Raw genomic sequence first — 25,122 nt, forward strand, 5'->3', positions numbered from 1 at the left:
TCTATTAATAAAATATTCAAATATTTATCTAGCTTTTATAGAAAAATATTATAACTTTTGTTGTAATTTCACTTCCCTTAAAATAATGCATCAAAATACAAATTTTTATATTTTTCTTTTTTTCCTAACTTCAGTATTTTGATATGACCTATTTTTGGGTAGTCTAGATGGTTAGAACGAATTGGGAATAGTGTGGAAAGATACACGGTCTCAAGTTCGATTCTTCGTCTAAGTATCTGCAATTTAAGTGGGGGGCTATGACAGTGAGTTATAAGCTAGCCCTTATTTATGTATGATTTTTTTCAAGTAAGAATTATTGAAACACAAAACAATTGACAGAAGTTTAATTTGACAAATAAATTTTAGAAATGATATTTATTTTATAAATACATGAAAATATATACAAACTTTCTTCATTTTGTTCTTTGTACAATTAAATAACAGATATAAAATTCATTATATAATTTATCAAATGTATTTGTGTGATTTTTTTTGTAAAAACCGAGTATTTAATTTGATGTATTTGATGAATTTAAAAGTTAATTTCATATATATATTTGATAATATTTCAAAGTCAAGTGAGGTCAACTGACCCTCTTTGACCCCCCTCCCTCCGTCCCTGATTGTGTTAATAAAAACATGAAATTCACGAGGAGTAACAGAGTGTGGGGTCCGAATTTATTCGTCAATTCAATGGTTCATAAATGTTGTCATCCTTATTTTCATAATCCTATAAATAAATAAACACAATATCAAATCAAAATCAAATAACAAGTGGTTGTAATGTTAAAATTTGAACGATAATGATTAAGAATTGATATCCAAATCAATCAAATAACAAGTGGTTGTAATGTTAAAATTTGAACGGTAATGATTAAGAATTGATATCCAAATCAACGACCAAATTGGCGGGATCATGAGAAATAACCAGGTGTCTCAAAAGCTTAAATATTATAGATTATAGATTCTGAAAATGGGGCCCCAACCTGCTTTCAATCTCAACCTTATATGAGAGTAAACATAAGATAAGCATATCCACAACCTGTCATTCAATTTATGACTATATGGAAGATACTTGCCACAGAATATGCTTTCAATTTTGATTTATTATTTACCTTTCACATGAACACTAACTTTACCAAATTATTATTAGTAATTTTAAAAAAAAAAAAAAAACTTAAGGCCTCCTTGACCCCCCCTCCCCCTGTCCCTGTTGTAGTGGATATGAATTATACTTCTCTTAGTTTTGACGGATTATCGATTTACTAATATTTGGGTCTAGGTCGGGTTAAATTCAAGTAAACCCAAACAAGGTTATGTTTTCTATTATATACATTTTGTAATAGTAAGAAACCTAAAGTGTGAAAGAATAGAGAATGAGAGTGAATTGTCGTCATCTACTTTGTATTTGTTGCAGATATCTGATACTCAATAACATTCTCTATTTAAATGTTGGATGTAGTTTCTTTATTGGAACAAACCTGGGTAAGTCATGTATTCTCTTTACTTTTCTGTTTTTCTTTGTTGTGGGTTTTTTGCTGTGGTTTCAACAATCTAAACAACAAAACAAATTAAGATTAATAACATGATAATGATAAAATATCAAGAGAATTCAAGAGTTTTGAAGGATTTACGAGCAATAAGTAGGAATGGGATTGTGGTAGACACAGAAGCAATCATACAAACAACCCAAGCCCCCATGCAACGACGAATGGACTTCACAAGGGCTGTGATTTGCTCTGCCAGAATCCCTAACACCAACAAACAAGCGAGTATCAGTGCAATAACCTCTCTTTGCTTCATCTTCTTCATTGGTTTGTGTAATTTCTTCTTGTTGTGGAGTTGTAAGTCTTTTAAGGTTTTATGTATAGTCTTCGTATTTGGGCATTTTTATTTAGTAGTGGTATGCTATAAATGGAAATAGTACCTGGACATGTATTATACAGATCTTATTACAAAAGAAATTTAGTAGTACAAATTTATATTGAAACCTTAATTCTATATCATCCATATGCCAATAGGGCATTGGTGTTTTGTATCTAAAATCCTAATTAGTATTAAGTGATTTTCATTTATCTCTACCAATTCTCCTCGTAAAACACATAATAGATCATGTATATGACTAACAAGAGTGTCTAACAAAGATAAAGTTGAATAAAATCATCGGACATGATAATTGGTGTTTTAATAAAAATATATTTCCGTAAAATATAACTTGAAAGGCTTCTAAGTCATTTGACCTAAAAACTTAAGCTTTTAGGTAAGAATCCAATGTTAATATTTAAGTCTAGTAAACTCCTCGTTGATATGTAAATCCCTAATTAATTTCAGTCTTGGCATTTCCATGCTTTCATTTAATTCAATATCCATTCATGATTCATTGATAATACTCAAATTTGGTAATTGTAAATTGTGACGTAGTGGAAGATTGTCGGGTCGGGTCGGGTCAATACTCAACTTGATGCCTTGTTTTTATATATAAATAAAACGTTAAAGATTAATTTAATTAAGTTGCTAAAAGTTATTAGTCATCTCAAAAACAACCTTTAAGTCACTTAATGTGTTTTAAAAAACATTCAGCTTAAAAAAAAATATCCATACAAGAAACTCTTCTGGGCTGTATACTCCCATCATCATCATCATATTTATTCTTAAAAACGTTTTTGGTTAAAAGTAAATGGTTTCTTTATACTATATAATAGTGTATTTCAGAAACAACAGTATGAGTACTATTCACCATTATATAAAGCAATCTTGTAGGCAGCTTAGTTGCTATCAAAACTTAGCTTGTCATCTATCTTCTTCTTCTTCTTCTTGCAGAAAAATAATTAGAAGATGGAGAGAAGCAAATTTGGGGGTGTTCTGATGATTTGTTTGGTGATGGGGGTTCTTGTTGGGGATTCAGCTGGGCAATCTACACAACCTTTTACGCAATGTTTTGCGGTGTGTTTCGTAAGTTGTGTTTTAACTCCTGGAAATGACGTGTCTACATGTGCAACTAAGTGCATCACCAGCTGCCTCTTTCCTGGCCCTTCTAAATCTCTTAAACTCAAAGACCCACAATACTTTTGCAAGCTTGGCTGTGCCACCTCCTTGTGCTCCAACTTCAGCACAAAGGACGACCCAGGTAAAATCTAATCTCACCTTTCTTGTGAATCAGATGTATATGCATCCAACCAATAATAAATTATCATGTCAATGTGCGTGAAATAAATATACTTTATAATTGGTCGAATGCACATGTATCAGGAAACAATTACGATTTGTTTGTATTGATTTTTTCATTTTCCTTTTCTCTTTTTCAGCTAAAGAGAAAGTGGGAAGCTGTGTGAGTTCCTGCTCAAACACTTGCATCAAGAAATATTGATTGCTGAGAACACAATATACCCAAGAAGAGTTATAGTTTATTATTAGTTTGATAAAATCTTTGTATCAATTGTGTTGTTAACTTGAATAAATTAAAGTTTGCTAATACTTGTTTTCTGCTAATTAGTTTTTGTTTCCCATACAGATTTGTGTTAGCTGAAACTGACTAAAGATACTTTGTTTTATTTGCTTAATGGCAACCTGTGAACTGTGATCTGTCTTCGATTTCATTATTTAAAGGGTCACGGGTTAGCCATAGCAAAAATTCAAACCATAGCCTAATCAAAATGCTTTAATAATGATATTATATTGAGTGATAATGAATGACCAGAATCATTGCAATAATTTAGGGTCTTTTCCTCTTTTCTGTGAGTTGGAAGCAGCCGTGAACTAGTTTGGGACAAAATGATGTCGTATGAGTACTTTTTGGAAAAAATGATGGCCTATGATAATTTTGTGGGTGAAATACTCGTTGAAACCAAGCTCTGGCCAGAATTTTTTTTGTTTTTTTTTTTTTTTTTTTTTTTTTTTTTTTTTTTTTTGAGATGATGAAAATGTTGGAACAAGTTTTCGCAAACCTTAACTAATCTAGCAAATGGGGTAAATCTTTTTCAAACAAAACTGACATTCTTTTGTCCTGAATTGCCCGTGAAATGGAATCCAGAACCTTTTTAGAGCCACTTGTTGGAACCGGTTGACTAGATGTGAGTGGAAGCAAAATTTGGAAGGAGAGATGGAGGATAAGACACTTAGCAGGCTACAAGGCAATTTTCTATTCAAATTTGGATCAAATCTTACAGCTAATTTCAAGATTTTGAGCAATTGAATTACCAATTTCCCAGAATAACACAACATTCCTTATATTTATCGAAATTTTTAATCAAAAGCCACAAGTTTTACTCAAACAGCTGCAAAAATAATCACCCACATAAAAAATGTGTCAATATCCCTCAGCTGGTGGGCAGTTGATATACCCAACTAGAAAATGTATTCTCAATGAATCCAATTGATGGATATATTAAAAAATGGACATTCAGTTACAGTATTCATTTATTCATCAAACAAAAGCCAATGTATTTAGACAATAACATGTTACTTATGGACTAAAACAATGAACCCACATGTTTAACCTGAGATGCATCAAGATTAATAACAAAACATCAAACTGCAAAACAAACCACCTGTGAACTTCTCAACTGATAACAAATCTATTAGAATATGTGGATATAACTAATATAATAATATATTTTTTAGGAACCAAGAGAGAACAGTTAAATTATTGGATAAGACCTGGCAAATACTAAACATGCAACATGGCATTCAATGTGTAAATTCAGCTCAAGGGAACAACTATAGAACTGTCCACCATTCCATGTCATTGTAGGTTTAAAATTATGCAGATTAAACCAAAGATGTACCCAAAAAAGAGTTGAAAAATACTCTCCCGCAGACTAGACTTACTTTAAACAACAACAAAAAAGATTGGACTCTGTTAACTCTTTGCTACATAAGGTTTTAGGAATAACCAGAATCTGAACATGATTCCTTTGCTCCACGAAAGAAAGAGGACAGCTGCCAAGAGCGATGGGATGATCCCAAGCTAATTCTGTGTGTCAAAGTAAGGCTGCTTTCAATCATCTGATGCTTTGGGGGAATTTTCTGGTGTTTTCAAAACCGCTGTTGGTGTTTTTCCTTTATGTGCCGTAACAGCAGCCCGAAACTCTTCCACAATGGAACCATCCTTGAACTTCAAGGCGAATGTCGAAAGATTATCCTTCCCTTCACCAGCACTATTTATGCAGGCAAAAGTGATGCCTTTTTTTTCCATATTTGTGAGCTTCATATCAGGATAGAGGCTTGCATTCAAGATCAACCTGTAATTTCCCCTGGTTCTCATAAGAAGCCTAGCTCTTCCTGCCACAGTTGTTGATATATTCACCTTAATTTCTCCCTTCCCACGCTCCTTCCATGCTCCATCAAAAAACTCAAAAAGCACTGAATCAGCAGAGAAAACCACAGTCTCATTCTCTTCTCCTGTCTCAACAACAACTTCCTGCATAGATGGGAAGCCAGCTCCCTCACTCTTTGAAACAATAGAAGCCCCAGATGTGTTAAAGAGAGAAGAATTTCCATTGTTAAGTTGTCCAAAAACAGAACTAGAGCCAGAACTTAATGCAGATCCATCCTTCGGAATTGACCCAAAGGAGAATGTTGAAGTGGAAAACCCAGTTCCAGCAAGTCCTGTGAAGGCATTTTGACTACTTGAAAGCTGCCCAAATGAACTGAGTGAACCTGAATCTGCTTTTTCACGACTGATATCTTTCTCATCTTCATTCTCAGTCTTCTCTGCACCAGCTGCCTTTCCATTATCAACCTCGGATTTGCCTGCCTCACTGACAATAGCCCCTTCCTGCTTAGCCTCAGTACTCTCCTTGTCAGCAGCAGCCTCAGATGATTGCTCATCAATCTTGCTTTCTGACTGCTCAGTACTCTCATCTTTACCCTTTTCAGCTTCATCAGCAGCAGATGCTTCAGACACTGGCTCATCAATCTTGCTCTCAGACTGCTTACTACTCTCATCTTTACCCTTTTGAGCTTCATTAGCAACAGATGCTTCAGCCACTGGCTCATCAATCTTGCTCTCAGACGGCTTACTGCTCTCTTCATCCCCCTTCTCAATTTCATTATCAGCATCATTTTTGCCGCCATCTGAAACCTTCTTCTCACTAGAAGTTGGCACTCCAGTTGTCACAGCAGTAGCAGTTGCACTAGGATCATTCGGGGGGATCAACTTGATAGCAGAAAAAGGATTGGATGAGGAAGTAGACGTGGTACTACGACGAACTTTGACTATTCTTCTATTTGCCAGCACATCATCACTGGCCCTCTTGAAAGTTCCACTTTCTTGTTCAGCGTCTTCCTCATCATCAAGACCAGGGTTATCTCGAGAGAGTTCCCTACCTGCAGCCCTCTTCTTTGAAGGAGGTAGGTTTTCTGCATCCCCCATTGAAGATTTGGACCAATGAAAAAAACTTTGGAATTTGTGCCAATAAGCAGGTATGAACAGTTATATCTGCAGATTATCATAAAGGATTTTTCAAAAAAAGAAATAAGAAGAAGGACATCATTATCAAGCAGAATTGTTAGTACAAAGTCGGATATTTAACAATTGGCTAAAAACATAAATAAGGGGACAGGTAAACTTGAACATGCAAAAAGAGAAAAGGCAACATTCAACAATTAAATCCAAAAGGAAACTCATGGACATGCTTCCAATGACTACGCAAAAAGCTTAAAATAAGATGGAGAGAGTGGGCACATAAATTGTCTAAAAGCATGGCTATCCACACAAGATAGCATTTATTTAAGTCAACAAAAACTGTTTAAATAGATCTTCTGCAAATAGTTGTCTCCCTAGTATGGTGCTACAGCAGCCCTCACAAAGAGTTACATGAGAATAACACAGAACCATCTAGTCCATAGGAATAAAAGAAAGGACAGAACTATGAGTATGAACCCCATCAATTAGATCAGCCTACTCTGTTTTCATATATCAGCGCTCAAGTAACAGAAAAGTTCAACAAAAATTTAATTGAATGGCATCTAACAAAGCAAAGTTAAAGGAAAATTCAAAAACTAGCTTCCATAACTAAAATGTAATTGTGAGCAGCTTTCAATTGAAAAGAGATATCAAGCTTCAGGAATTCAGTGCAAGCTTTTCACTGATAACTAACAAGATTTTGTATAAAGTGAAACACTAATGAAATGCAACTTAACTTCATGACCCCTAACTAGTTACCTAATATTTCTACCACTGAAAGCAAAAATGATTCAGCAGATATAGAAAAGTTTTTTAACTGGAAAGCTATCAAGCTTACTCAAGCCTTATTTTCAAATTCCTCTACCTTTTGATCTAAATAACTTAAAAGGACAAGAAAGATACAGCTAATAAATATCTGAATACAACATTTGAAAGTTAATCTAATGCTCCAGAACCAAGACATGCATCATTTATCAATGCACCATCCATGAGCAACTCATTCAAATCACTAGCGAATTACATAAACTTCACATAATCTTCCTCCTATCAATATGCAGGCACCAATCATTACCTACCACATTACGGGAGCAGTATTGCAAGCAGCAATGAAACCACACCCGAGCATTTAAAAACACACAATAAACCTCAGATATCCAAACTGGAAAATGTCTAATTAATGCCTCCTGTACAGCTCACAATAATAAATCATAAAACAGATTTATAAATTCTGCACTCCAGCACAATAATAGAACATTATGAGCATCATCATAAAAACAATATATCGGCTGAAAACTCTTGGACCACAAACTCCATTCCCACCAACATAAGTTAGTAAATAAAACTGATAGAATAATGGCAAGTAAACACACCGCTACAGTGCCATTTTCCTCAAGTATTCTCTTTCAAAATTTGAAACCTAATTCTACTTCGGCGAATTACTAGGTTCACAAAAATTATTCCATAGCACAGAATGGTGGCCAACTTGAAAAAGTAACATTATAATCAAAATGGAATATAAGAAAGATGCAGTCAAAAAATGAAGCTCAACTTTAGACAACAATCTGTCCTTTAAAACAAAAGGTAGCCAGGTGGCCAACTTGCGTAGGATGGCCGATGCAAAATAAACACAGTTAACACATCCGAATAAATGACTAAATAAACAATATCACAAAGCTAATTACCTAAGCCACAAAGCTTAAATTAAACACAAGAATCTTTTAACTGCCTTGGAAACCCTAGAAATCCTCATAGTAATTTTGTAACCAGGGCAATACAGAACAAAAATACATCTATCAATAACTATATCAGAAAAACATCAATTGGCTTCTTCAGTGAAAAGCTGGAAAAAAGTTAAATAAGTGAAACTTAGATATTTTTATAAATCTTGGCTATAATTTAATATTTAAAAAAAAATCTGAAATTTGACGAACTGGGTCATCGAGAACAGCAACATTCACACAATTAAAACCAAAAAGCAAACTCATGCATAAGTTTCAAATGAATACAGGAAAAGCTTAAAATCAGACGGAAAGAGTGTGAAAGAAAACAACTGAAAAGAAATCAAGAAGTGTGTAAAGAAATGAGAACCCATTAATGAAAAACAATGAAGAAGTAAAGAAATGAAGTGAAATTAGATTGGGACTTACCTGAAAGGAAAACGTAGCAGAAGCAAAACCCTAAAGAGAGAGAGGAAGAGAGAGATAAAAAAGTGAGAAAGGGAGATCCGATAATAAGAGGGTTTTTATTTATTGTTTGTTTGTTTGTATTATTAAGGAACTTACTTTTCTGAATTTTTTTTATTTTTTATTTTTGGGTTTTGGATATGGAAGGAAGAGTTGGCTTTGAGTGCTCCAGTTGTGCTTCCTTTTCCTTGCGGGAGAGGAGGCTATAACCTATAAGTATAACGCAAATAATGACGTTGAACAAAGGACCTTTTGACCAGATTTTGACACGTGCCTTTTCTGTTCAGTGACACTTGTTTAATTATTCGACTGGGGTTTGGGCCCGTTTGGCTTTGGTTAAGTTGGCACTTGGCACTACAAATTGAGTGATCTAATTCAACTTCAACTCTTCCATTTCTAAGTTTCTATTGAAGTAGATGTTTCTAGAAATGTTTGGAACGTATTTGAAAATTTTCACAGCCATGAGTTACCAGAGTCTGGTGTCTAGAACTCTAGATACAAGCAAAGCTGCAAAAAAATTTGCCCCAAAGTGGTGGAACCTTAACACGAATCCACGGTTCAATGTTTTCGCAATAAATAGTACGATTAAAAACAGATCTATTTCCTCAACGTAGGTCTACCAAGACATTATTATTTTTCATGCTGATGTTTGGATCCAATTGTGACAAAATAAACGTTGATTTTTTTTTATTTTTTTTTAATGAAAGTAAATGCTAATAAATCATTTGTAAACATACAACATCGCACAACAGCTATGAGAAAATTATGTATATAATAAAACATACAACATCACACAACAGCTATGAGAAAATTATGTATATGATACTTCTCAAGACATGTTACAATTCAAGTTTCATCTGAAAAAATCCCCAAAGCAAAACCAGATATTTAGCGGAACCGCATATCTAAATATGAATAAGTGAATATGGGTTTGAGTTGGGTAATGGTCACTAAATTTTTTTTTCTACATTCACAAAGGCACTAGAAAATTTTAAGGGGTGAAAAAGGCCTCAAAAAGAATATGCTAAAACAACAATTATGGAAGCAATAAAAATCGTAACTGATTCTATAACTGTATACTATGCGCCCATGACAAAACTCAATGCGCTACAGGGCCACACCACCGGAATTTGAGACAACCAGCTCTACAATCACCTCTCTCCAGCCTCCAGCAAGAAGCCTGGTAGCTGAAAATTCGGATACACATAAGTAAACAAGCAAGTAAAAAGAGATTTCATTCTGTAAAACAAGACTTTATCAATATAATGATGAATCAATTGTGTCAAATGAAATGCTGCTCATTACAGATTCAACAGATACGTAAAATGGCCAATGGCACAAAAGAAAACCAACCAAAACACTCCACAAGGGGATATTTGTTCAATGCATAAACTATTCCCAGAAAGAATTACGAACAAGAATGCAGTTTCAGGAAGATGACATGTCATCTGGTAGATCAAACTCAAAACATCTTCACAAAGAGTTGTACCCATGTTTCAGTTCTTCGGTTATTTTTCCTACTAGTAGGCAATGGCCACATGCACTTCGTAGACCTATTTAACATCTCCGCTCAAATCTATCAAAATTTATGTAAATTGTTAATCACCTTAAGTAAGGGACTTATATAGCTGGAGCCAACCATCTTCAGAGATCCTGGTGACGTGGTGTAAGCACTGCACACAGAAAAGGAGAAAAAAAAATAAAAAAACTTAATGACCAAAGATATTATAAACCCACCAAACTGCATATGATAACAAAAGAGGAAAAAGAAATACTAATTTTCAGACTAGATCACATGATAGAATTTAGGGTGTCAAATATCATATAAATTGACATCTATGCTACATAATTAAGAGGGGTAGTAAAAGAGCGAGGAGAATAAGAAGTCCACAAAAGACCGACTAGAGATTTCAAANTACTAGTAGGCAATGGCCACATGCACTTCGTAGACCTATTTAACATCTCCGCTCAAATCTATCAAAATTTATGTAAACTGTTAATCACCTTAAGTAAGGGACTTATATAGCTGGAGCCAACCATCTTCAGAGATCCTGGTGACGTGGTGTAAGCACTGCACACAGAAAAGGAGAAAAAAAAATAAAAAAGTTAATGACCAAAGATATTATAAACCCACCAAACTGCATATGATAACAAAAGAGGAAAAAGAAATACTTATTTTCAGACTAGATCACATGATAGAATTTAGGGTGTCAAATATCATATAAATTGACATCTATGCTACATAATTAAGAGGGGTAGTAAAAGAGCGAGGAGAATAAGAAGTCCACAAAAGACCGACTAGAGATTTCAAAGTCGTATGCTAATGACTAAAAGTCTGTAGAAAATTCCATGAGTTATGAGAAGATTGGAAATTTACTGCCATAAAACTTCAATTTTCATTACCCAATAGCACAAGGTTAACATGGTCTTGCAAGTTATACCAAAAAAAAAAAAAAAAAAAAAAAGAATTGCTAGCAAGCGGAGAAAATAGGATTACAAACTATCAAGTTCAGGGCACATTTAGCAGCATAAGCTAATCATCATAACGTCAATGCAGTCATAACAAGTCACACAGAAACTAGTCACTTTGATAGAACCCAACACAAATGAACTAATATTGAGGATTCCTATGGTCATTTCTAATAGAAGAGCCAGTACTAATAGTGTCAAATTATAGACATAAAGTAGTAGTTGCACCAAAAACAATTTGTGAAATGGGAGTTAGAGATGGCACTTTAGAATCAATTAATCACCAGAGACAAAATTTGGATTTTCACACTGCCTCAACCAATTGCTTTTAGGCTGACGGGGTTCCCTCATTATTCGTACCCCACTCTTCTTCAGCCTCGTTACCATTAACGAGTACAGCACCATCTGTAGAATCAGCATCCACCACGACAGCCTCCTCTTGGCTTTCTTCTTCTCCATTCTGCTCCTCAGCATTCTTTTCTCCATTTTGTTCAGTCTCCTGTAAAGAGATAATATTAGTGAAATAAATTCTTCTGGCAAAAATAACAACTCTTGTTCACTAAATTTAAAGTAAACCAGAAACCAATCGAGTTTCATCTAAATTTAGAATTCAATACATAAAAGGATAAGCGTCACCAATCCTGTGGCTTTTCTGTAATAAATATTTGCCAAGTATACCTCATGATCGAAGTCTCCATTTTCAAGAGTTTCCTCTTCTTCAATTTGCATGTTTCTGAAAGCCTCCACAAGGGTTATGTGTGATTTATCAACATGGTTTACATAGTCCTCGGCAGGAGGATACACACCCCTAGAAAGCAATTGAAAGAGCAATTATGAGCATATCAAAGGACCACTCATACAAAACTCTAAACCACCAAATTATGATCTTAGCAGGTAAGATGTAGAATGTTGTAAGACTTTTATAGGCAAACAACAAAAATTGTAAATGGAAAATCATGACCAGCTAAATGATTTCAAACTCGAACTAATTTGATTGAAGTCACAAATATAGGTACAGTCTATATGTTTGTTTAGTGAAAAATTGACAAACATAAAAACAAACCAGATGCACACGGAGAGACAGAAACCTCATATTTAGTACCTTGTCTCGGCAACTTTAGATTCCACAGAAAGAGCAACTTGCCAATCCTCAAACAAGTTAGGATACTCTTCAGGATCGGCCAAAGATTCAGCAGCTTTTGGATTAACCTGTAGGTGGCATAAGATGAGCTAAAATTTTCCACAAAGTCAAACATTTCATTCCAGAACCTTCTAAAAGATATCCCAAATGATGACTGTTAAAGGAAATAGTGTACAAAAATCGAACACTGACAGTTCATTACTACCAATTAAAAAACAAGATTATAGAAAATTAGGCAGAAAATAAGAGATTACAATGAATGTAGTAGAAAATGGAAAGAGAAAAAACCATGCATCCCAGAGGTAGTTCATCAAGAATACAACTTAATACTTGTACCATGAACACAAGGATTATGAAATTTCTTCTATTAATTGTTGCAACTTATCATGTTTAGGATGTAACAACTAGCCAACTTCATCCTAAATCAAAATTATGATAAAGCAGAAACAAATACAGAAACTATGTAACGACAAGTAACCTTATGCAGGTCTTTCCTCCAAATAGCGACAATCTCTGAAACCTTGCTTGGAAGGTATGATCGTGCCATCAAAGCAGCCTCAGGTATCCGATTGCTGCAAAAGAACACTTCAGTATATCTAAAACAATAAATTTCTAAACCTATTTTGTCATGTCCAAACATTCGAAAGAAAATTACCTTTCCACCAACAGCTGGAGGCAGTCTTCCAATTTACCCAACATGAATAAACAAAGGAAAGCAACATTGTTCTTCCCTTGCTCTTTTGCAAGGGAAGCAAGTTTTGATATCCCTTCAGCATCTCCTATGGAAGAGTAGAGCAGCAATAAACCACTCAAATCCATTGCATATTTCATACATTCCTCAGCCATTTCTAACTGCAACACCAGAACTCAAAGTAAAAATTTATGATGGTGATTTGAAGTAAATAAACAAAAGTAAAAATTTACACCATACAGGATAACTCAGAAAAAGGAGAATAGTTCCACAAAATATAAAGATCTAGATAAAATGAAAACACCTTTCCAGTAGACATAGCTAATTCTCCCAATTGCTTCCATTTAGACTCACTCTGCACCTCTTTAGCAATATCCTGCAAGAAAGGGGAGAAAAAATCATGCATTAGGAGAGGAAGTTGCTGATGGTGAAAATCACCATTTGAAAGGAAGTAATAAAGATATAAATGCTAAAGTAAACAAAAAGTCTCAAATTATATGCCTCCAACATAATATATACACTTACCTGTGCAACCTCCAATCTACCAAGCTGAATAGCTAGCTCAAATCTATAATCAGGATCAGTAGCCACTTCCAAAGCTTCCTCTATCATTCCACGTGACTCCAAGAAACGAGCCACACTAATAATGAAAAGGAATTATTTATTAAAACAAAAGAAACATTCAGGAACTAAACTTCATACTCTAAGTGACAAGTAAAACCATGCTACAGAATCCTTTATAATTTTCATTGAAGGCAACATTAAAAAAATGCTGCTACTTCTTTGTTAATTATGCAGAAATAAAATAGGCACAGGCCTATGCCATAACAAGGAAAAAAAAAAACAGTTATTTCAGCCAAGTGTTAAACATATTTAAATCATCCTTTAAAACCAAAAGAAAATCTTAATTGTTTTACTGTCATTTTACATTGTTGAAGATTATATCTACCTGTTATGATGCTCTTTTGGAATTGAAGGTAATATTTCATTAGCTCTATCCAAATCTCCACGCATCACAAGAGTCTTGTACTCAATCAAGCTCAGAAGCAGTGTGTATCCCATAACACTGCGTCAAAAGACAGATCAAAAATCTTTAATAATGAAAAATGATATCATAGTGCTTCTAGACTAACAAACAAAACAAAAACTCTTACTTGAACTCCTTGTCTATTAGATACACACGGCTTTGACTAGCAAGGTATCCCAACAAGTACATAGGGCGGTCCAAATGAAACATTGTGGTTACCTAAAATGATAAAATAGATTATCAAAATTACTCAATCATATTCCTAAACACAGGTACCACTGTCATAAAAAGCATAACAAAAACAAGAACTTTCCAACATACCTCACCACCAACACAGTAATTAAGTCTCCACGAAGAATTGTTATAAATGAAACAATCCCCAACCCATATACCAGTCCTGACACGTTCATTGGTTTCATGGAGAAGCTCAAAGGCATCCTCAACACCTTGTTCGTCAACTGATCTTCCACTGTCTAAATGAGATAAAACTACATCCCGCTGCAAAATAAATACAGAATTCAAATACAAAGCATATTAAACCACATGAGAATAATCAATTGGCGCCCAAAAGATTTATGAATCAAATAAAGGAATTGTATTGTTATAAATCCTTACATTGTACTTCAGGATGTAGAATGACGAATCACTAGCAATTGCCACTAAATCACCGCTATCAGCCCAATAAAGATTCTGAAATGTTTCGAAAGAATAACATTGATGATATAAAGCAAGGGTAGCTGGAAATTGTACAAATGGAAGCACTCTATTATGGGAAAATTAACACTTACTTTCACAGTAACATCAATCCGCCGAATCAACCTGCACTCAGCCCAATCATAAAAGCAGATAAAATCATTTGAGCACATTGCCAACAATGTACCTCCATAAATATGTTCAGCTGAGAAGGTTGGTCTGATACTCTTTTTCTCCTGAAATCAGTCATGCCTTCATCATATTGCCAATCACACACTCCAAATAGGATATTAAATAGAATAATTAAACATCATAATTAAGACTAAGCTAATGATTCATTTGAGCGTTATAAGTTTTCCCTCTAAAACAAATAAACCCCGACATGCCATTCTCCTCTTTCCTCCAGCCACACACTAGAAAAGATGAAAGAAGTACAAACTCCCCAGAAGTAAAAACTATCAATTGCTTCCAGTATAAAGAACAGTATGCATTTTCTACAAAAGAGCAACAAACCTGAAAATTTTTACTGAAAATCTTAATCTTTGACGAGCTTTCTCTAACAGCATATTCTCCATCAGATGACCAAACGAACTCCAGTGCTGAGCCAAAGGACCTATTTCTCCATGCCAAAGCAGTATATATAATGTACTCGCCATCTCCACAGACAACAACAAACCTCCCATTCGGATTGTGCTTTAAGCTCTGCAAAAGCACACAGATTGAGGAAGAGTTTTTAAAGGCATAAATAAAACCTAACTGCAAATCAATACACCCTAATCAAAAAACAAAGACAACCATGAGAAACAGTAATTAGCACAGAACAGATTTTCACATCATATTCTTTGGGGTCTTTAAGAAATATATTATATATTTTTTCTTTCTACCTCTAACCATCTGTTAATAACTTCGCATAATTGTAGCCATTCTCTTTTATTAGCACAATAGACAACAATCAATCATCCAGAACGATATGCAGCAAATTTACATGGGTTATCATACACATAAAACCTACTTCAACAGGAATTTTGGTAATGCTACTGACTACTAAATACTGCTATATACATAAGCGTATTTAAAATAAGAGCACAAAAAAGTTTAAAAAAACAGAAAAATAGGCAATGTGCTAAGTGAGCACAAAATAAGTACGAAAATCACTTTTTATACATGGAGAATGAGTTATGCAAATTCATACATTTCCAAGGAAACAGTATTTGCTAATAATCAACATAAAGACTGTTTCATCTACATAAATGACTGAAGCCCCCCCCAAAAAAAATATATGTTTGGAACGGGACGTCTAAATATGCATCTATGCATGTCCTTCCTATGTCCTAATTACATGACAGAGGCATGGTGAGATCAGGAAGCAGAGAAAAGACAGCAAATTCATCTCATGGAATATATATGAGGGCAAAAAAATGTTGACTCACTTGTGGGTAAAGATCACAGGTTCCCAACTCCTTAACAGCCAAAGGCAATCTTTCTCCATCAGTTACCTAAGAAGCAAGTGAAACCAATAACTTACTATCAGCTGATGTAAAATTATGACTTGCACAAAGGTAGCAGACGGTGTAACCCAAACCTCAAAATCAGCCCCCACACTCTTGATGTTCACAGTTTGAATTTCATTATGCTTGGCCCATATGATCTTTCCACTATTATCCATACTAGCTACAGGTTCTTCGCGGCCAATTTTCACCATAATAGTTCCTTCATCATAACCAATCACAACTCTGTCCAACAAAAATGAATACTAACAATGTCATGATCTAAAAAGAAGGTGATATTTTTGCATCCACAGAAACTTTGTGACTCCAGAAGAAGAATACGAAAATCTAAACATTCTACAATGAGAGTGCCATGATTTTATTAAACCACTAGAAAATATTTTACAATGTCTAGGGGTAAATATCTCCCAGAGGATCCAAACATACAAGACTAACAGCAGGATGATTAGAAAAGAAAGAAAAGAAGATGAAGAAGAAGAAAAATCATGAAGAACTCACCTGCGTGAACCTTTCATATATCCAACGGCCCAAACTCTTTCAAGACCATAATTCAATGTGTTCTCAAGCCTACAAGTCAATTAAATCAGTTTACAAAGGGTAAGCAGAACTCCATTGGCTCAATCAGATACAACTAACATTCAAAATTAGCAATGATTACAATACAAAAGAAACTAAAGGATCATACAGAACAGGTAGAAATTAAAAAGAAACTAAAAACAGAAACGAGATAGAGAAATCAAACTTTGCATTTAAAAATTTAATAGTTAAATCTCATTTGAGAAAGAAAAACTACTAGGAGATAAAAGGGCCAAGAACTCTTAATCAGCTCAAAATCCTTGAAAATAAGACACTAACTCAATAGTTACCTATAAGTAGTTGCATGCCAAATGCGTACTGTCCCATCCTCAGAACCTGTGATGATAATAGGAAGCTCAGGATGAAAACATACTGCAGAGACATTGTGAGTGTGGCCTTCAAGCGTCTGGACACAACTTTTGGTTTGATAATCCCACACCTGCTTTCTTATAATACGTTAATTATCGATTCTTGATCAACAAAAATGAACAATCAACTTTGTGAAACAAAATGAAAAACTAGAGTCAGACCTTGGCGGTATGATCATCTGAACCAGTGATCAGATAAGGTTTATCACCACCAGTAAAATAATCAACACAATTTACTCCTTTCTGATGGGCATCCAAGGTAAAATTTGGGTCTGGGGAACCAAGGTTCCAAATCTGGAAGTTACCACATAAACAGTGCAGTTTCAGCATGGCTGTATCTCATGAATCAACAATTGCATCAATAAAACCAATGAAAATCACCTATATACCTTTATGGTGCGATCAAGAGATGCACTGGCAAAAGTATTGGTGTCTTTCGGATTAAATGTTACTTGCATAACATAGTGAGAATGTCCCTCAAATATCTGAGTACACATCCAACCCTTCTCCCAGTCCCATAGTTTTATGAGCATATCATCAGATGATGACAGCACATACGGAAGGGTTGGATGGACAGCAACGCACCTAATGTAATCCGTATGTGCTTCAAATACTTTAACTTTGTCCATTGTATTGTAATTGTATACACGAATAAACATGTCATCAGCTCCAGCAACAACCCATTGCTTGCGTGCTACAAACTTTGCTGACCTAACTGTATTTGCATTATTTAGGCATCAGAGGACAGCCGTGACCTCATTGAGGAAAAAGAAGAGGAGGAAGAAGAAAAAACATAAAACTAACTTATAGAGTACATATCTAGAGTATACCTGGCAACTCAGTGACCTCAAATGACTTAGCCATAGTCTGTAGCAATAGCAAAAAGATTTAGATTATCTCTGAATACTAGGAAAAAACCTCTTAATAACTAAACAAAACTCAAAATCAAAGGTTTAATGTTAAATCCAAGATTGGTTCACAAAGAGAGATAAATTAAAAACAAATGAAAAACTAAAAAATTCATAAGAGGCTTAGATGCATTATATAACCAAGCGGCAGCAATCTACCATACAATGCTAGAAGCACTCAAAATAACACAACGAGTAGCATTTTCATACCTGAGACTGGTAGTTCCAAATACACACAGTTCCAGAATACAAACTCGCTAGAATCCTGAAGTAACAATCATATAAGTTATGTTAATCTCCATGCACTACCACATAATGCTACAAATGTCAAACAATTCAAACATTACATAAATAAAGATTATAGTTACCATGGTTCAGTTGGATGTAAATCCACAGACTTAACTCTCTCTGATCTTTGAGCAAGTTTTCTCTGATCCAATTATCATTTTAACATAATTATTCCCACAATTTCGTAAAAAGTTGAAACGGACTATTAAATAAATAAATAAATGCAAGAGAGAGATCTAAACTGAAAAAGAAAGACAGTACCTTGATTTCAAGTCTGAGCGGCTGTTAACATACAACAAAACCAAACAAAAAATCAGTACCAAATCAACTAATTCATGCTACTAAACTTCTAATTCAATAGCTCATAAAAAAAGGTCAAGCCTAAAACCAGTTGCCATATTCCTAAACTGACCCTCACTTTCCACCGTTCTCTCGGCAGCCAAACACAGGCACAAACCAACAGATCCAATTAAACACCGGATCTCAAGTCTCAACTCAATTCAAACCCCCAACCTCCCATTCAATTGCCAGCTAACAGTTACAAAATCCAAAACACAAAACACCATCCAATTCCTTAACAAGTGACCAAAATTTATACAATTAAACAAGAAATGAGAGTATTAGAACAAAGCATCTGAATAATACAAACCACTCAGCATTCATCCAATTGCTTAAAAGCCTAAAACCAGCTACAATATTGACAAACTTCCTTTCACTTTCCTTGACACAATTAGATCCAATCAAACACCAGATCTCAACTCAAAATTCAAAAACGTAAAGACGCGCTCGGTTGCCTACTCAAACAGCATTGAATTACCATAACACGTAAACATTGAAATCAAATCGAACGAGAGAAGTTATCAGATCTAACGTTTACGATAATCAAACGGATCAAACGACTCACCATTTTCGAAGATTAGATTTGCGACGAGATTAACGTCGAATCGAGATCAAAGTTCCGTTGGTGTAGATACTAATTTAGATCCAGAGAGAGATGAGGAAGAGAACTTTGTGTGTAAATATGAAGAGCGAGATGCTTAATGCTTTGTAGTTACGGGAGTAAAATTACGAGAGTGCCACTGCGTGGGTGGGAATCTTGTGCGGGGTGGATATATGATAAAACGACACACTGTTGGTGGATCTGGAATTAATGAAACAGAAGATTTGCTTTAGCCAGTCTTTTTACTACTCATGTGTTGTGACGTGGCAGTGTGTAGTTGCCATGCTGGCAAACTGAACCCCAAATTTCATTTTACATTGTCATTCTAATACTCTCTCAAGTCTAAGGGTCTGTTTGGGAGTTTTTTTTTCACTGGTTTTGGAGGGTTTTTAATTAGACTGGTTTTGAGATGTTTAAAAACTCTTACTTGCCAGATTTTTTAATAGGCTGGTTTTGACTGGTTTAAAAACCCTTCAAAATCAGTGTAGTGTAATTTTAAGGGGTTTATAAAACACCCCAAATTAGGGTGTTTTGGCTGGTTTAAAAATTTTATCCCAAAAAATCCCTTTCCACTAAATGATAATAATCCCTTTGCTGCGCACAAATCTTTTGCTACTGTTGATTTCTCTCTCTTACAAAGTGAGTGAATGGTTTTAATTTGTGAGTGAATATTTTTAATTTGCTGCACACAACTCAGTAAGGGAGTCAGTTTTGTTTTTTTTCAGTTTTGTTAAATGGGATGTGAAGAAGAATGGTGGTTATGGATAAGTGTATGGCAGTTTTCTAAGTGGAGATGTTAACAGAGAATTGTATAATGAAGTGGTACTGATAGTGTAGTGCAGTTTTGTGAAGTGGAGATTATAAGAAATGTGTATAATGGAGTGGTATTGATAAAGTTGGTGCAGATTTGTTTAAAGGGAGATGATAAGAAGAGTGTGTAATATGGTTGGTACTGATATGTTTAGTCTGTTTTGTTTTTGTCAGTTTGTTAAATGGGCTTCCTATAAATACTTTAGCTGCTTTACTCTCTCTTGTTCTTCGTTTTTTTCCCTTATTTTCTTTCTCAGTGATTCTAAAATTCTCCAAGGATGACTGTGTTTTTGAATATTTTGTTCCACAGTTTTCTAACATCCTAAAAAAATAGTCACTGTCTGTTTGTTTTTGTCAGTTTTGTTAAATCATCCTTTTGTGCATTCATCATCTCTAACACCTGTCATACCATCAAATACACCTAAAATTTTAATCGATTTGAATTCTTGCTTCTCCAAGCCATTACAGCAGTAGATATGCCTCTACCCGCATGAACATTAGCTTCAAAATCTTCATCAATCTCATCCGAACTATTGGCAGGCTCATAAATCAAAAAGGTTTTAAAAGTAATTGGAGGTGTGCGTAACCCAAACCTATGAGTAGTCAGCAAAAGAGCAGAGTGTTGTTTTAATTTTATGGGCACACTATGTAAATTATCTTTAAAAAACTGTCAGAACCGTTGAAAATAAACTCCCAAGCACAGGTTAGTGTGTTTTAAAAACGCGTTAACTAAAAACCCCTCAAAACCTGCTACGATGGTTTAACCCTCATAACCACGCTACCTATAAAATCCCCAAGCAGGGCCTCTAGAGTGTTTTGGATTATATGTAAACACAAGCTGTCCTTATGTCAAAGGACCTTTTGAAATTAGGCATAAGCTTACTAGTTGATGAACACTTATATTTCGGAGAACTTGGTTATTAATTTGTTTTTTTTTGGTTTTTAATAAATGAAAAAAAAAAAAAATTTATTTTTATACTAAAAAAGAACTAAACTGAAGAAAAAATAAATTGTTTTTAATAAATTAAAAAAAATTACTGTCGTAAAAATAAAAGAAAAAAATTAAAAATATTTTTAAATTTTTGTAAAATAGTTTAACGTTTGATAAATACTAAATTGTTAAAAATGTTAAGTGTAACTGAGAAATTTGATGTAATAAAAATTTTTCTAAACAATGTTTACTAATAAGTTAAGTAAAAAAAAAAAAAAAAAACAAAAAGTTGTAAAACTTAAAAAAAATCTTTCTATGTTACAGTTTATAATAAAAAAAAAAAAAATGTCTTAAATAAATCTGTGCACTATATCTCACTAATCTTTCAAAATCTTAAAGTTAACGGTCAAATAATCCTGTAGTAGTCAATCTAATAGAGACTGAGGGGAATCGAACCTCTAAACTTTTTGAATAATACTCAACCGCGCACCCCAGGGTTGGTTTAAATTAAGAAAATTTAGGTCCAATTAAATGTAAAATTTATTGGACTAAGATTTGCAAGAGATTGCAAATTAACAATAAAATCAATTTTATACTTGACCTTAGCAACATGTTTATTTATATTAGATGTTTGATCTATCATATGCTTGCTTATTACATAATTTGGCATACCTTAAATATAGTCAGCAACAAATTTATTGGTACTAACGTTATCTTGTTTTGTACCTATTTCGGTCATGGAACTTAATAAAGAGATAGAAGGATATTTTTATGAGCTTTAAGTGGTCCACTTTTTAATCAACTACATAAAAGTTACAGAATATTGCATGCTACCCTCCCCTCTCTCGGAAGGTATCATTGACTTTTGTTTTCGATACAGATATAAACCTTATGCATATAGACCTGAATGGGCTTGTGGCTTTTAGGAAGCCCACCTACAGAGTGACTTTTGAAAGAAGTCCATTGTTTTTTTTTTTTTTTTTTTAAATGAAGGGGGTTGTCCAGGTCAGCTTACGCACATCTCAACTAATCTGTTGAGATTTTGAATGGAATATCGGTCAGGTAAGAGCTCTAGTGGTTACATTATTAACAATCAAGGAGGATTCAACCCAAGACCTCTTGAATAATATACCAAAGAGTTTCGATTTGAAGTTCAATATACTACGGGCCACTCCGAGGTAGTTGTCCATTTGTTTTCTCCCTTGGATTTTCAAACAATCATTGTTTTTAGACTTGTTTACTTTCATTGCTGGATTTTGATGATTTGATGCATGAACAAGAAGGAAAAAACTATATATTGATACTAAATTATTATATTAATTGATATAACAGCACGAAAACTAGTGGGGAGCATACAATTTGTGCAATTCTTGTAGCATTAATCAAGAGAACCTTTAAAGTTCCCTCGTTTACAATAAGTTATAAGAAAATGAGCGGTGCTCCATGTATAAATTATTATGTTACGAAATTGAGGTTCGTCCATTCACTTTGTATTATATCAATTATATAAAACTAAAAACAATTACTTCTACTTATTGAGAACAAATAACCGTTGTTACACACAAAAAAGTAATATAATAATAATGGACATAATATTTGCGCTTTATATTTGAACTAATTTAAAATTTCCTTTTATATACTCTTCTTTATTTTATTGCATTATTATTAATTTTTTCATTGGTTCAACATCATATTACTATATCACTAGCATCCTGACCTTGCATATTCCCACAGAAACTTGTGTATTTCTAATTGGTGCGAGAAATCGCAACAACAGTTGGAATAAGATAACAAACTAGAACAACTTTAGAATATAATTATTGTTGATATGGGTCATACTTTGCATAGGCTTGAAGTCCCCTACACAAGATACATTCGGGGGTCCCACTTCTCGTGAGTGGGTTGAGTCACGCTGGCTAGTGAGCGAGTGGGGGTAGAGGACATGCAGCCCCTTTCACGGTAAGTCTAATTAGTAATTAGACTTGTTATTGTTTTACTAATGTTTGGGTTGGGTCAGGTTGTATTCGAGTAGGTCCAAGGGGATAGGATTTTCTATTATGATTTGATAGTGAGAACAAAGGGTTTAGAGATATAAAAGAGAGGGAGTTGTCGTCTTATAGATTATAATGCAACAAGCTCTAAAACTTGATACAAAACTTATTTGAATGCTAGACGTGTTCCTTAATCGGAACGAACCAAGATAAATCAATTATCCTATTTACTTTTCTGTTTTATTTTATTGCGTGTGTTTGGCTGTAGTTTCACAATTATAATGCGTGTGAAAAGTTACAAGAACTCTGAACCGAAACATCACACAATTTTAAAAAGCCCAACAAACTCAAACAATTTTAAAAAGTCTCGCAGCATCGTTGTCATCATCTCTTCTCCATTGGGAGGGCTTAACATCGAATTAAACTCAATTTCATGTAATGTGTCAAATTTAGAATTCTCTATACGTAAATAACTCTATGCTATATACATAATTAAAAATCATGATCATATTAATGGTATAATTAATAAGATTATAAAATCTCACTCATTCTTCCACAAAAGGGTTCCATTGCATCAATATTTCATAAACTTAAATCACATTCATTACATAATCAGAGAAATTAATTTTCTTTGTGGTAAAATAAACCCTTAAACCGACTGCAATTAGTGAGAGTTGTCTTTACTAGCTAAAAAAGTAAAGGCAAAACTAAACGAGACTGTCTTCTTTATTGCTAAGAGATAAGCACTCAATTAATAATTTTTTTCATGCATTTACACTCATCACTCTTTATATTATATATATACAAAAAAAAAAAAAAAAAAAAAAAAAAAAAAACATTTTCTATATTCAGTATCCTATGTAAGTATATATGCAATGTACTCTTTGTTCAATATCTTCCTCAGCAGAAAGAAATAACGCGCGCAGAGAGAAATCAATATGGCGAGAAATGGTGTGGGGAAGCTTCTGCTGTTGATTACAGTCATGGTGATGTTCGTGCTTGCGGCATATGTCGCGCAAGTGCAAGCCGACATAGACAAAAAGTGCTATAAGAAGTGTTATTCTAAAAAGTAATACTACACCATCAACAATTTTTCACAAACTTTCCTTTACAACTCTGATGTGACAGTTTATAATTGGTCAGCTCGCAATTAGTTAGTGAGACCCATATGAGACCCATTGTAAATTAATTAATTGTGAGCTGCCGCGTCAGGATTGTGAGAAAAAGTTTATGAAAGATAGTTGTTAGTGTAGTATTATTCTATTCTAAATGTATGGGCCGATTTCGTGCAGTGTGTCGCCAAATTTGTTTACGAAAATGCAGAATTCCACTGTTCATCGAAGATGCCCCAGACAATTGACCCCTTGGCTGTGCACAGTCCAAGGGCTCCAATTTCAGCTCAACCGGTATGAACTTAATTAAACCCTTCTGAAATCAATTAATTTTAATTAACTCAAGTACTAATTATTACTGTTTTAAAACCCGGACCGGAGGGCAACCCACTCTGCTGCCCGGGTCACAATTCAACCGATTGGACCGGTGACATCATCACACAACATGATGACGTTAGCACATTAAAAAAACCTTTTTTTTTTTTTTTTAAGATTTCTATTTTTTAATAAGACAATAACAACTTAATTATTGTCTAACATGATTCAAGGTTCAAATTTAATAACAATCCCAACATAATTTAAGTATTTAACAACAATCCAAAGTTCAAATCCAAACATGATGTTGTATTCATCCATTACATATTAAATGAAAAAATACATAATAATTAATAACAAAACATTTGGTTTAAGTGTTTTTTCTTTGATCCGTCTCCATGTTGATTGAGCTTCACACACTAGCATCAAAATTTATCACTATCATCACCATCATCATCATCACAACCATTACCATCATCTACGTAAATTTCAGTAAAAAATAGAAATCATAAGTTAAAACTTGTAATTAAATTTAAATAGATACTAAGTTGCTTAAATATTTGAAACCAACCTTCTGAATCATCGGTTGAATTATAAAAAGAAGGGTGATCAGCAACTCCAGCAAGAATAGATCCTTCTCCATATAATATTTATTCCAACTCCTCATAATTAACTTCACTAACCTCCTCTTCATCGTCAACTATCCAACCTTCAGTTTTGTCGATACTTTTATAATCAATAGGATCGAAACTTATTCTAAACCCC

At 34.1% G+C, this 25,122-nt stretch overlaps 3 protein-coding genes across 7 annotated transcripts; 1 reads left to right on the forward strand and 2 right to left on the reverse strand.

The window, feature by feature from the left end:
• Window positions 1–2,748: 2,748 nt before the first annotated feature.
• LOC116113738 (thionin-like protein 2) lies at window positions 2,749–3,444 on the forward strand. Its single transcript, XM_031399902.1, has 2 exons — window positions 2,749–3,127; window positions 3,306–3,444. Exons 1-2 carry the CDS (start codon window positions 2,836–2,838, stop codon window positions 3,365–3,367), a joined length of 354 nt encoding a protein of 117 aa, XP_031255762.1. The 5' UTR covers window positions 2,749–2,835; the 3' UTR covers window positions 3,368–3,444.
• Window positions 3,445–4,629: 1,185 nt separating this feature from the next.
• On the reverse strand, window positions 4,630–8,769 carry LOC116113057 (nuclear pore complex protein NUP50A-like). Its single transcript, XM_031399212.1, has 2 exons — window positions 8,554–8,769; window positions 4,630–6,439 (listed from the first exon to the last, which is right to left on the reverse strand). Exon 2 carries the CDS (start codon window positions 6,371–6,373, stop codon window positions 4,997–4,999), a length of 1,377 nt encoding a protein of 458 aa, XP_031255072.1. The 5' UTR covers window positions 6,374–6,439; window positions 8,554–8,769; the 3' UTR covers window positions 4,630–4,996.
• A 621-nt stretch (window positions 8,770–9,390) lies between these two features.
• LOC116112986 (coatomer subunit beta'-2) lies at window positions 9,391–19,312 on the reverse strand. Of its 5 annotated transcripts, none has more exons than XR_004125344.1 (26): window positions 19,163–19,312; window positions 18,520–18,540; window positions 18,339–18,400; window positions 18,181–18,235; window positions 17,893–17,929; window positions 17,452–17,777; window positions 17,225–17,356; window positions 16,985–17,133; window positions 16,617–16,685; window positions 16,193–16,343; window positions 16,041–16,106; window positions 15,124–15,312; window positions 14,706–14,846; window positions 14,533–14,607; window positions 14,239–14,415; window positions 14,045–14,136; window positions 13,840–13,956; window positions 13,416–13,530; window positions 13,195–13,266; window positions 12,855–13,051; window positions 12,678–12,771; window positions 12,161–12,267; window positions 11,737–11,866; window positions 11,343–11,557; window positions 10,196–10,262; window positions 9,391–9,776 (listed from the first exon to the last, which is right to left on the reverse strand). XR_004125344.1 is itself a non-coding variant. In XM_031399136.1 (26 exons), exons 1-25 carry the CDS (start codon window positions 19,163–19,165, stop codon window positions 10,632–10,634), a joined length of 2,745 nt encoding a protein of 914 aa, XP_031254996.1. In that variant the 5' UTR covers window positions 19,166–19,312; the 3' UTR covers window positions 9,391–9,776; window positions 10,594–10,631. The 5 variants fall into 5 exon arrangements, 3 of the variants coding, with proteins under 3 accessions (XP_031254996.1, XP_031254986.1, XP_031254972.1); XR_004125343.1 differs by lacking the exon at window positions 10,196–10,262 and adding an exon at window positions 10,594–10,660; XM_031399136.1 differs by lacking the exon at window positions 10,196–10,262 and adding an exon at window positions 10,594–10,660 and having other exon boundaries at window positions 11,419–11,557.
• Between the last annotated feature and the right edge of the window lie 5,810 nt (window positions 19,313–25,122).

Source organism: Pistacia vera, unplaced genomic scaffold (genome assembly GCF_008641045.1).
Source record: "Pistacia vera cultivar Batoury unplaced genomic scaffold, PisVer_v2 Contig121, whole genome shotgun sequence".
In the NCBI taxonomy this organism is placed as follows: domain Eukaryota; kingdom Viridiplantae; phylum Streptophyta; class Magnoliopsida; order Sapindales; family Anacardiaceae; genus Pistacia; species Pistacia vera.